At 53.4% G+C, this 13,335-nt stretch overlaps 1 protein-coding gene across 1 annotated transcript in view; it reads right to left on the bottom strand.

Annotated features, from left to right (window-relative positions):
• The window catches only part of LOC132475135 (high-affinity choline transporter 1-like), a 14,115-nt gene extending 3,928 nt beyond the window's left edge, over positions 1–10,187 (bottom strand). Inside the window, exons 1-6 of the mRNA XM_060076127.1 lie at positions 9,526–10,187; positions 7,595–7,800; positions 6,790–6,903; positions 5,581–5,736; positions 709–857; positions 430–591 (exon numbers count right to left, since the gene is read on the bottom strand). Coding sequence (XP_059932110.1) covers positions 430–591; positions 709–857; positions 5,581–5,736; positions 6,790–6,903; positions 7,595–7,778 — 765 coding nt within the window. The 5' untranslated portion in view covers positions 7,779–7,800; positions 9,526–10,187. The remainder of the gene's footprint in view (positions 1–429; positions 592–708; positions 858–5,580; positions 5,737–6,789; positions 6,904–7,594; positions 7,801–9,525) is intronic.
• Positions 10,188–13,335: the final 3,148 nt, after the last annotated feature.

Here is a 13,335-nt window from a genome sequence, read left to right as displayed (position 1 = left end):
CGTCGCACTGTAGAGTTTGATTATTGCATCTGATCGTCTGTCACTCAAGGCATAAAGAATTACCTTGGTGCCCACATTCACCCCATGCACGACACGCTAGTGTTAGTCGTGATGAACCCATTAGCAGGCTGGGGTTTCACTAGAATATCGCCTCTATGAAAGACAGAAGAGAAGATCATTTTAATGAGTCATTAATTTGGTACAGAGAGGTGTGTGTGGTGTGTGTCTGGGAGAATGACTTTTGTTATCTTTTAATCTTTTTCTGCTAATCTATTTCTACCTCTCAGTGTGTTGGTGATGCATGGCTCCCTGTGTATTAAATCCATAATTCAAATAATAAACAAAAAACCAAACTCTGCAGCCCGCCACTGCACACTCAGGTCTCTACATGAAGAAACCTTGAAGACCACAAACTCATGGAGGTCTAACCAATAAGAGGAGTTCATCCAGCCATTTCCCAGCATCCTCTAGCTTCAACTCGCCCATCCAGGGCACCTGCTGTGATTGGTTGAGCCAGGCTGTCATTGGTTGAGCTGTGTGTGTGACATCAGAAGAGGTCGGGTTGAGGAGGATGAAGGGAACACACAGCCACTAGAACGAGAACAAAAGAAACATCAGAGATCTCTTCGCTCCCACATGGAGGACGATTGCCATGTTGGGGTCAGCGATGGCTGTTGGCAATGAACCACCAGCCTCCGCCTTCCTCACCAGGCTGAGGAAGATGAAGAACAGCTGGATGACGTCGGTGTAGGCCACGGAGTAGAGGCCACCCAGCAGGGTGTAGGTGATGGCTACCGCCGCAGACAGCACGATGGAGTAGTAGGACGACAGCTCCAGGATCAGACTCATCGTCCCGCCTGACACACACACACACCCCCCCACACACACACACACACACACACACACACACACACACACACACACACACACACACACACACACACACACACACACACACACACACACACACACACACACACACACACACACACACACACACACACACACACACACACACACACACACACACACACACACACTATATTAACTGTATATGAGTAGAATATGAAAACACATTCCTCAAGGCTACTTCTGTTGCTTCTCCTCTCTCCTCTCTCCTCCTCCTCCTCCTCCTCCTCTCTCCTCTCTTCTCTCCTCCCCTCTCTCCTCCACTCCTCTCCTCATCTCCTCCTCCTCCTCCTCTCCTCTCCTCTCACCTCCTCTCTTGAGTTCACACTGGCTTCGCACTACCCAAAACCTTTGGGCATACATCTTCTATATTCTGCTAATCAATAAAAAATGAATCCCCATTTGAAGGTTTATGAATCATGAAAGCATCAATATTATAGCATCATAATAACAGGCAAACATAAACGATTTTCAAAAGACTACTAAGATGGCCGGCGTCGGTGTGGTAGAAGACAGGAAGTGATGCGATCAGACCTTTAAGGGCACAGAACAACCTGGTAGTGAGATAAAGATGTCTGGGCTTGAATGAATCAGGCTTTAAGGTTTGCGTTAATTATCCATTCGGAGGATCTTGCCCAACAGGAAGTGATGTCATTAGTGGTAGGTGTCGAGGGAGTGAGAAAGGGACCTGGGGTTTATTTGATATGAAGGAAGTTCTCTAGGATAACCCATGTGGGGTCTCAGCCCTGCGGGCACTGATGCCGCTTCTCCACCGACAGTACCAGCTCAACTCACCTCCACCTGGCCCGTGTCTGTACCTGGTACTTATTCAGCCTCACCTCCGTTGAGGTTCCATGAGAGATGAACCGGTACTTTTGTGTGACGTAAACAGGCTGCTGGCCACTTAGTGCCCAGAGAGTGACGCCATTGGACGAGGCTGCTGGCCACTTAGTGCCCAGAGAGTGACGCCATTGGACGAGGCTGCTGGCCACTTAGTGCCCAGAGAGTGACGCCATTGGACGAGGCTGCTGGCCACTTAGTGCCCAGAGAGTGACGCCATTGGACGAGGCTGCTGGCCACTTAGTGCCCAGAGAGTGACGCCATTGGACGAGGCTGCTGGCCACTTAGTGCCCAGAGAGTGACGCCATTGGACGAGGCTGCTGGCCACTTAGTGCCCAGAGAGTGACGCCATTGGACGAGGCTGCTGGCCACTTAGTGCCCAGAGAGTGACGCCATTGGACGAGGCTGCTGGCCACTTAGTGCCCAGAGAGTGACGCCATTGGACGAGGCTGCTGGCCACTTAGTGCCCAGAGAGTGACGCCATTGGACGAGGCTGCTGGCCACTTAGTGCCCAGAGAGTGACGCCATTGGACGAGGCTGCTGGCCACTTAGTGCCCAGAGAGTGACGCCATTGGACGAGGCTGCTGGCCACTTAGTGCCCAGAGAGTGACGCCATTGGACGAGGCTGCTGGCCACTTAGTGCCCAGAGAGTGACGCCATTGGACGAGGCTGCTGGCCACTTAGTGCCCAGAGAGTGACGCCATTGGACGAGGCTGCTGGCCACTTAGTGCCCAGAGAGTGACGCCATTGGACGAGGCTGCTGGCCACTTAGTGCCCAGAGAGTGACGCCATTGGACGAGGCTGCTGGCCACTTAGTGCCCAGAGAGTGACGCCATTGGACGAGGCTGCTGGCCACTTAGTGCCCAGAGAGTGACGCCATTGGACGAGGCTGCTGGCCACTTAGTGCCCAGAGAGTGACGCCATTGGACGAGGCTGCTGGCCACTTAGTGCCCAGAGAGTGACGCCATTGGACGAGGCTGCTGGCCACTTAGTGCCCAGAGAGTGACGCCATTGGACGAGGCTGCTGGCCACTTAGTGCCCAGAGAGTGACGCCATTGGACGAGGCTGCTGGCCACTTAGTGCCCAGAGAGTGACGCCATTGGACGAGGCTGCTGGCCACTTAGTGCCCAGAGAGTGACGCCATTGGACGAGGCTGCTGGCCACTTAGTGCCCAGAGAGTGACGCCATTGGACGAGGCTGCTGGCCACTTAGTGCCCAGAGAGTGACGCCATTGGACGAGGCTGCTGGCCACTTAGTGCCCAGAGAGTGACGCCATTGGACGAGCGCGACGTCCGAGCCGGACACCGACACCAGGTGTTGAAAATGGAATCCCCGTCTGAAACCGCAGCCCCCCTCTGCCTTATAGCCCCCCCCCTCTGCCTTATAGCCCCCCCCCTCTGCCTTATAGCAGCTCCCCCCTCTGCCTTATAGCAGCTCCCCCCTCTGCCTTATAGCAGCCCCCCCCCCCTCTGCCTTATAGCAGCCCCCCCCTCTGCCTTATAGCAGCCCCCCCCCCTCTGCCTTATAGCAGCCCCCCCCCTCTGCCTTATAGCAGCCCCCCCCCCCTCTGCCTTATAGCAGCCCCCCCCCTCTGCCTTATAGCAGCCCCCCCCCCTCTGCCTTATAGCAGCCCCCCCCCTCTGCCTTATAGCAGCCCCCCCCCCTCTGCCTTATAGCAGCCCCCCCCCCCTCTGCCTTATAGCAGCCCCCCCCCTCTGCCTTATAGCAGCCCCCCCCCCTCTGCCTTATAGCAGCCCCCCCCCCCTCTGCCTTATAGCAGCCCCCCCCCTCTGCCTTATAGCAGCCCCCCCCCTCTGCCTTATAGCAGCTCCCCCCTCTGCCTTATAGCAGCCCCCCCCCTCTGCCTTATAGCAGCTCCCCCCTCTGCCTTATAGCAGCCCCCCCTCTGCCTTATAGCAGCCCCCCCCCTCTGCCTTATAGCAGCCCCCCCCCCTCTGCCTTATAGCAGCCCCCCCCCCCTCTGCCTTATAGCAGCCCCCCCCCTCTGCCTTATAGCAGCCCCCCCCCCTCTGCCTTATAGCAGCCCCCCCCCCTCTGCCTTATAGCAGCCCCCCCCTCTGCCTTATAGCAGCCCCCCCCCCTCTGCCTTATAGCAGCCCCCCCCCCTCTGCCTTATAGCAGCCCCCCCCCTCTGCCTTATAGCAGCTCCCCCCCCCTCTGCCTTATAGCAGCCCCCCCCCTCTGCCTTATAGCAGCTCCCCCTCTGCCTTATAGCAGCCCCCCCCCCCCTCTGCCTTATAGCCCCCCCCCTCTGCCTTATAGCAGCCCCCCCCCTCTGCCTTATAGCAGCCCCCCCCCCCCCTCTGCCTTATAGCAGCTCCCCCCTCTGCCTTATAGCAGCCCCCCCTCTGCCTTATAGCAGCCCCCCCCCCCTCTGCCTTATAGCCCCCCCCTCTGCCTTATAGCAGCCCCCCCCCCTCTGCCTTATAGCAGCTCCCCCCTCTGCCTGAGGCCCCGTCCACACGAAGCCGATTTCATGGCGAAACCGCAAAGGTCTTGTACGGTTCGGCCTTCCGTCCACACGAAGCCGGCGAATCCGCTGACCGAAACCGCAAACTTCTGAAACCACCCTCGGAGGTGGTTTCAAATCTATCCGGTTTCGTTTTGGTTTCGTGTGGACGCCTGAAACCGACTGAAACCGCAAACCATGACGTCATCGCCCCACCCCTCGACCTCCTAGCCAATGGCTCTTAAGCCCGCGGAGTCTCAGAAATCACAACAAAAAAGATGATGGCGGACTACAAGCTTGTAATCGTTCTGCAGCATATCATGTCCCTTGTTGGGTTGCTAAGCCATTATTTATTGAGAATCTAGTTCGCCATCGTAGAAGAGCTGTTTGTTTGTGTTGTTAGTGGTTCGGGGGGCAGCCTTTATGCGCATGCTCGCCTCTTCTTCTTCTGGATTTGTGTACCAGAAGCAGCGCCCCTTATGGGCCTGGAATGTTTACTACAGCGTTTCTACAGATCTATCCGGTTTCGCTTGGCTTCGTCTTTACGGAGATACTTCGAAACCGGATAGATCGAAACCGTAACGGTTTCGCCCGTTTCGGCTTCGTGTGGACGGGGCCTTATAGCAGCCCCCCCTCTGCCTTATAGCAGCCCCCCCCCCTCTGCCTTATAGCAGCCCCCCCCCCTCTGCCTTATAGCAGCCCCCCCCCCCCTCTGCCTTATAGCAGCCCCCCCCCTCTGCCTTATAGCAGCTCCCCCCTCTGCCTTATAGCCCCCCCCCTCTGCCTTATAGCAGCCCCCCCCCTCTGCCTTATAGCAGCCCCCCCCCCTCTGCCTTATAGCAGCCCCCCCCCCTCTGCCTTATAGCAGCCCCCCCCTCTGCGTTATAGCAGCCAGACAGACAACTTAACACAAACCAATTTTAAAGGCGTTAATTTTTTTACTGAGCGATTAACGAAATTTTTTCTGGCGCTATTTTGTCTAGCAACAACTACAACACCATACCGGATCTAGCTACGACAGAAACAAAACAACTAGCACGCTGCACGCCTTTTATCCCACAGTAATCAGCCCGACAGCCCCGAAACGTTAAGGGCCCACCGGGAATTCTCCCGACTCTCCCGATTACCACTCTGCCACCGTGTGTGTGTGTGTGTGTGTGTTGTGGTGGTGAGCCTTGGTACCGTGTCCATCTACCCCCTAGTGGTGAGCCCTGGTACTGTCCACTAGCCCCTAGTGGTGAGCCCTGGTACTGTCCACTAGCCCCTAGTGGTGAGCCCTGGTACTGTCCACTAGCCCCTAGTGGTGAGCCCTGGTACTGTCCACTAGCCCCTAGTGGTGAGCCCTGGTACTGTCCACTCACCCAGGGCCGCCAGGATGCAGGCCACCCAGAGCACATCCCCCAGGAGCGCCGGGACCAGAAGGGCGGTGGTGAAAGCGTTGCCATAGCGCCGCTGGAAGGGATCCATCATGGTCACGTAGCGCCGGGCCCTCATTGGCTTGGCGAAGAACAGACCCCCTGGTTGGTCAGAAGGTCAGTTTCATTATGTCTCACAGAGCATGGGGATTCATGCACAGTCAGTCAGTCAGTCAGTCAGTCAGTCAGTCAGTCAGTCAGTCAGTCACGCCCCGTGCCCACTACCTCCGTCAGTTGTCCGTTGCCCATTGACTTTGAATGGGGACGGTCGCGCAATGCATTGTGGATCCGTCCGTTGACTTGGAGCGTTCGCCACCGTCAAAAAGTTGAAAAATGTTCAACTTTTTCGGCCGCGACGGATCCGTCATCCAATCAGATCGCGTATGCAAATTTAAGCACTGTGACGCGATTCGGGCTCTGACGATACTGGAAAGCGGGAAAGCGGGTCATCTTGCCTCGCAACAAGCAGGAAGAAGCGGGAAGAACCCGGCGAAGCGATTTGATTGGCTGACGGTTGCCTCTGCAAAGACTACTCCCCCATCCGTCAGCCACGCCTTCCCACGTCCGTTGACTGACGGTGCAGTGGGCACGAGGCGTAAGTCAGTCAGTCAGTCAGTCAGTCAGTCAGTCAGTCAGTCAGTCAGTCAGTCAGTCAGTCAGTCAGTCAGTCAGTCAGTCAGTCAGTCTGCTAGTGTGTGCCGCGTGGGAAGTGCCATGTTGGCTGAGCTGTTTGTGTAGTCCTGCCCTCGAACGCGGAGCCAGAATGGCTCCCTGAACTATCAAGGCCCGGGTCCTTCATAATTCATGGAGCAGCGAAGGAGCCAGCCGTCCCTGACGGGAGGGTTGGCACAGAGCTCGTATTTAAAGTGTAATGCATCCGTAAACGGCAATCACGCCCATAAGGGAAATCTTATGTTATATATAGATACATTATGAAAAAACATACTTTCCATTGTGTAAGTTGCGGAGAGGCCTCCTGATTGGACAATAACCGTACTGTGTGACACCGAGTATTCATTTGTGGTGATAAACCCTCGTTACTGTACTTCAAACAAAAGGACGACGGATTAACCGCAGCGACCGCTGCGTCGAGTAAGACTCAGCCCCCCCCACGCCCCCCCGGCGGCGTGGGAACCAAGGTCCTCGGTCGCTTACCCAGGAAGAATGTGAGGAGGTAGGCCAGCGGGCCCGTGGCCCACAGGAGGCCTTGGGACGGGGAGTACACGGCCTCGGCGGTGCCCATGATGTAGCCGCCCCCCACCCAGGTGGCTGCGGAGACAAGAGGCGCCGTGGTCACGGCCTTGGTGCTATCGGTCTGCTGCAACAACAGGGGAGGTACCGGTCCTGGTGAAGGGGGGGGGGGGGGGGTACCGGTAGGGTTGCCGCGGCCTACGGTATTACCGGTGTTGCACCGGCAACTTTTGTATTACTTTTTTTTTTCAGTAATAAAAAACAAATTCAGTAAAAATGAATAACATAATTATAATTCAGAAGATTTAAATGTGTAGAATAGGCCACAGTTCTGCTCTGTGCGGGAGAATTGGCGTGCCGAGAATTGAAGCGGTTCCTTAAAAGACCGGTAACCATAGCAACGCCGGTAAACAAACCCCGCGATATTATGATAGATAAAATTATATTCTACTATTATATATAGAACGTTATACAACGGGTGGCTTGAATCCAGCAATCTGATTGGTTCCTAACTGTTGTCAGTTTCAAAGTTAATACCGTTTATACCGGTAGTACCGGTGTTGACACGAGCGTATTACTCGGTGTGAAAATGTCCACACCGCGGCAACCCTAGTTACCGGTCCTGGTGAAGACGCCCGCCAGGGGGGGCGGGGGGGGGGGTTACTGGTCCTGGTGAAGATGCCCGCCAGGGCGGGGCGGGGGGGGGGGGGTTACCGGTCCTGGTGAAGACGCCCGCCAGCAGGGGAGGGGGGGGGGGGGGGGGGGTTACCGGTCATGGTGAAGATGCCGACCAGCAGGTGGATGTTCCGGCCCCCGATCATGGTGACCTCGCACTTGCTGCCGGCACATTTCTTCTCTTCCTTCTTGGACTTCTTGGAGGCCCAGACTCCGATGGCCAGGATGAGGACGTAGAAGACCACCACGGCCACGATGCCCCCCACGTTCAGAGCCATTCTCAGTCTGCAGCCAGCCGCCCTGGGAGACAACACACAGCGCGGTGGTTCAACACAGAGCTCCTCAGCCATGGAGGAGCCCACCGTCACCCTGCCGACTCTGAAGCAGCTCCTAACACGGACCTTCTTGGCAGTATATTTCATGATAGGACCTAATCGACCAATACTGAACACGTTTAGGTTTGCAGTTTAAAGCATTTCTGGAAAGCCACTGCGTCCGCCCACGCCATCGTTGGTTCAACACGTGCGAGGGCCGCTCTCCATCGCGGGGGTCGGACCAGAGTCCATGCTGGGTTACAGGGTTCCATCCCAATGCCTTTCAGATACCATGGTGCCTTTGGTTTTGCGCCATGTCAACACGCTCCTTACATCACGATGCTTATTTAGGAGCTGTGTCCGTTCCATCTACATTGGGGCCCTTTAGCAGACGCTTTCCTTGTCAGAAGAAAGAGAAACAACCACATACCGCTGTCGGTACAATAAGGATGTTCATAGAACCAAGTGCCAAGAGCTAGGTTGACCCATTCCCCGTACACAACAGAGACAGCTAGGATAAGGCGCTACACCGCGCTAAGTACTGTTTTTAAATGCCACGACGTACAACCCACAATAAGAGCATAAGAGGGGCGTGGGGGGAAAGGGGGGAGGCTGTGCAGAGTCCAGGTGAACTCTGAACTCTATTGCCCTCCCTTCCCGTTCTCTACATGTGTGGGATGTCAGTGTTCAGATTGGCGTGGTTTGGGTGGAGCTCTCCATCAGAGCAGACTTCCAACATCAGACACTGAGGGACTAAAGGGCACCTGGGTGTCCTCTGGCTGCTATTCGGGGTGCTCACCTGAACTTCATATCAACACCACAACACAGATATTGTGGTGTTATTCGTGTTATTGTCCGATACCATCTTTGGCAGAAGAAGATGGTGGCGAGTTTCATGGCCGGTTTCAACAAGGCCTGGACGGGCCCCCTCCATGGTGAACCCATGGGTCTTCCGAACCTACTTATAGACAAAGTGAAGTGATCTTGCCCAATATCTGTATTGTGTGACGTTGAGAAATCAGTTGTGGTGTTAACCCCTTTGTTTAAGAGTAATTCATTAGTATGAGAGATGCATGAGTTGGCACTACAGCAAGGCACTCGAGGCATGTCACACGTCTCTCATGAGGGTCTGACCCCCTAGACTAGAGGACTGGTCCTGGCGCTGGCCCCCTACGAGACAGGCCCGGGTTACGATACTGAAGCTCCCCGTTCACACGGACGACTGGTGACTCCCACTAGGGGCGCTAAAGCTACTGGTCGGACCAGTTAGAGAGTGGTCTGTGGTCTGTGGACTGGTCTTTGTGGACCCACCTTGTCCCCTCTCTAGCCGTGTTGGTCCCACTGTGAGCGGGGTGGGTGTCGGAGGAACGGTCCCTGTTCTGATACACATCTTGTTCTCCTATTGATTATAACGTCAACGAACCGAACCGTTACGCGTCGACCTGATCCTCGGACGGTTACACCTTCACGTTCAGCTCAGGGCTCCCCTTCTGTCCGAGTGTACGATAAAGGAATCAGCCCCATTCCATACACGTGTTCTATTGTACAATAAAGAAAACAGCCCCATTCTAACCCTGTGGTGTATTATACAATAAAGGAAACGGCTCCATTCCATCCATGTGTTGTATTGTGCAACAAAGGAAACAGCTCCATTCCATCCATGTGTTGTATAATAAAGACGGACCGCTGGCTGAGGTCCGCCGGTACCTACCCGGTCTTCACTCGGTCTCCACTCGATCTGCACTCGGTCTTCACTATCCTTCCGTCGGAAGGAGATGATAAAGCTCCTACAAAACCAGCTTCAGCCGAGTCCTAAATAGTCCAGGAGAGAGACCAGTCCTTGTGAACTCTCAGTACCAGGTCCGGGAGAGTGACCAGTCCTTCATTGGGAGCTCTTTGTACCAGGAGGTCCTCTTTGTACCAGGTCTGCCTGCGTACTCTCTGCTCGCTCCTCTCTGAGCCCACGCGCTCGGATCCTGGGGCGCGCGACCCTGCGCGTGCCCGTGGAGAGGAATCTCTGAAGGCCAAACCTCCTACTGGATGCTCCACCACTCCTACTGGGTGATCCAAATTCTCCTACTGGATGATGGGGGAGAAGTCCTCCCGCATCAGTCGGTGTCTCTTCTCCTAATATCATGACGCCAGCAAGGAGCCCAGACAGTCCCGAAGCGGCATTGGTTCAGGAGTTGAGCGGGTTGACTTTTAACCGAAAGGTTGCTAGTTGAATCCCCGAGTCCTCCTAGCTGAGTGTCGAGGTGTCCCTGAGAAAGACGCCTCACCCTGACGGCTGCCGACCAGCTGGCTGTCGCCATGAGGGGCTGACTCCGCCGTCGGTGTGGAATGTGTGCATGAATGTGTGAATGTGTGGCAGTATTGAAAAGCGCTAAAGGGGCGGCCTCGAACGTCGCGGGGCGTTTGATCACACCCCTTCAAAGAGATCCGAGTCTTTTAAGGAGATTACATCGACCCTCACGGCAAATTCCATGATTCCAAATTTTGAAATATTTAAATTTCCCTAATAAGGTAATAATAATAATAATACATTTAATTTAGAGGCGTCTTTCATGGCACCCAAGGTCACCTTACCGAGCATAAAATCATCATAAATCGTTAAAAACAAGACATTGTGGAAAAACAATAAAAACAAAACAAAACAAACAAACAATCAAGACAGGGGTCAGTCAGACATTGTGTGTGAGTTTGAACAGGTGGGTTTTGAGTTGTGACTTGAAGGTTGTAATGGTGTCTGACTGTTTTATGTGTGGGGGGAGGGAGTTCCAGAGCCTGGGTGCTGAACAGCTGAATGACCGGGCACCCATTGTAGTGAGTCGTGATGTGGGGATACAGAGTAGTCCAGCAGAGGTTGAGCGGAGGGAGCGGGAGGGAGTGTATTCTTGGAGGAGGTCGCAGAGGTAACTGGGGGCTATGTTGTGGAGAGCTTTGTAGGCGAGGAGTAGGGTTTTGTATTGGATGCGGTAGTGTACTGGGAGTGTACTGGGAGCCAGTGAAGTTGGATGAGGACAGGGGTGATGTGGTCAGATGATTTGGTGCGGGTGATGATCCGGGCGGCTGAGTTCTGAATGATCTGCAGTCTGTTGATGAGTTTGGTGGGGAGTCCGGTGAGGAGGGCGTTGCAGTAGTCTATGCGTGATGTGACAAATGAGTGAACTAGGATTTCAGTGCTGGATTGGGTCAGTGATGGGCGGAGTCTGGCGATGTTGCAGAGGTGGAAGAATGCAGTCCGGGTGATGTTGTGAATATGGGGTGCGAATGAGAGGGTGTTGTCCAGGATGACGCCGAGGCTCTTGACTTTGGAGGAGAAGGGTACTGGGAATCCATCGATGATTATGAGTGGAGCTGGGGTGTGTTGTGATTTGGTGAGGATGGATTTGGAGCCAATGAGCAGGGCCTCGGTCTTGTTTCCATTGAGTTTCAGGAAGTTCCTGCTCAACCAGCTCCGGATCTCTTCCAGGCACGTGATGAGGGAGGTGGGGGGGATGGCTACTGTGGGTTAGGTGGAGATGTAGACCAGAGTGTCGTCAGCGTAGCAGTGAAAATGGACCCCATGGTGACGGAGGAGTGTGCCCAGCGGGAGGAGGTAAGTGGTGAACAGGAGTGGACCCAAGACTGACCCCTGGGGGACACCCAGTGAGACACCTGAACACCCAGACTTGTGGTTGCTTAGTTGAAGAAATTGTTGACGGCCGGTGAGGTAGGATGTAAACCAGGAGAGTGCAGCACCAGTGATCCCAACGCCAGCCAGGCGGTCCAGGAGCAGAGGGTGGGAGATGGTGTCGAATGCTGCGCTGAGATCGAGGAGGATGAGAATGGTGAGTAATCCAGAGTCGGCTGCAAGGAGGAGGTCGTTGGTGATTTTGACTAGGGCTGTTTCAGTGCTGTGTTTTGGACGGAAGCCAGATTGGAATGGTTCGTGGAGATTGTTTGTGTCGAGGTGGGACTGTAGTTGTGCGGCAACCACCCTTTCAAGTGTTTTGGAGATGAAAGGGAGATTGGAGATGGGCCGGTAATGGTTAAGGTCAGTTGGGTCAGCACCAGGGGTCTCATTTATAAAACTGTGCGTGGGGTCGCTACTAAAAGTGTACGTACGCCCAAAAGCCAAGTTTTGCGTGCGCCAAAAAATATTCAGATTTATAAAACCCTGCGTACGCACACCGTACGCAATCTTTTCTTTATAAATCACAGACTGCCTACAAGTGTGCGCAGCTGAATCAGCTTCACGTTCCGCCCTGTACACGCCCCTTTTTAACCATAAATGGTCAATGCAAATGACCTCATGAATTCGATCTGCATATAAAACAGACTCAGATGCAGAAGTATTATGTCTTGTCGGAAACAATGGTACTGAGAGAAAAGCAAAAAAGCGAAATTTCACAGAGGTTGAAATTGGAGGCCCGAAAAGTAGTTTTGTTCGGCGGTCACGGGATTGGGATCGCCAACAACAAAAAGCAGAGTTAGTGGCAACATGTTGCTGCAGCAGTGAACTCTGTCAGTAGCACGGAGCGCAGTCCCAGAATTAAAAAAGAAGTGGTCTGACATAAAGTTACATATTTTTATGTAGCCTACCAATAAATCGTTATGGTCCCTAAAGACCCTCTCCCTCTGAATCCTGCCATTTGCATGGTCCGCCAGAAGTGCCATATGGTGCACTATTATCTCGGCGCTCACCTCTGTATTTATAGGGTTACGGTAATAAGACTGACCGAGAACACCTTGGATAATCAGTTTGTAATCACCCACGTAAAATGTTCTTGAACATAACCCCTTTTTAAAGCCTGATTTGTCATGAAAAGCATCAAGAGTAACGGACAACGATTGTGATGAGGAGTTTAGCTTGGTTTTCCACACTTGGGATTTAATTGACATTTGATTATGTGTTTACAGTGTCACATAAAAATATTATGTTATTGACACATGTTGGACAGATGCTTTATTCCATGCAGTGGACAGTATGGAGTGACGGGATTAAATATAGAGAATTTTTTTTAATTTATATTCTAAGGAGATGTTTCTGGAGTTATAACTGAGAAATAACGCAGTTGACTTAAATTATTCTGATTACATAGATTTAACGCATGATACGGGTTGAAATTAAATTTATGAAGGGCGATGATAAAACATAATCGTTCTTCTCACTGTACAATTCTTCGGTCTGACTTCAGTTCACCACCACACCATCTGTGTCGCCAATTCTCCTTTTCCTCTAAACTATGCGTACGCATGGGTCAGAGTTTGCTTAGGGCTGCGCACATTTTCCCGTCAAGTTGGTTTTTTATAGATCACAACCTTGGCGTGGAAAGTCACGTACGCCAATTTCAGCCCCGTTTTGTGCGTACGCAACGGTTATAAATGAGACCCCAGGTTTTTTCAGGATGGGAGTGATGGCAGCCAGCTTGAGAGTGGGGGGTACGGTACCAGTAGTGAGGGAGGAGTTCATTATGTTGGTGATCATGGGGGAGATGGACGGTAGACATGCTTTGACAAGGGAGGTGGGAAGAGGATC

The sequence above is a fragment of the Gadus macrocephalus genome, chromosome 16 (genome assembly GCF_031168955.1).
Source record: "Gadus macrocephalus chromosome 16, ASM3116895v1".
Classification (NCBI taxonomy): domain Eukaryota; kingdom Metazoa; phylum Chordata; class Actinopteri; order Gadiformes; family Gadidae; genus Gadus; species Gadus macrocephalus.
This window is presented reverse-complemented; position numbering and strand designations above follow the sequence as displayed.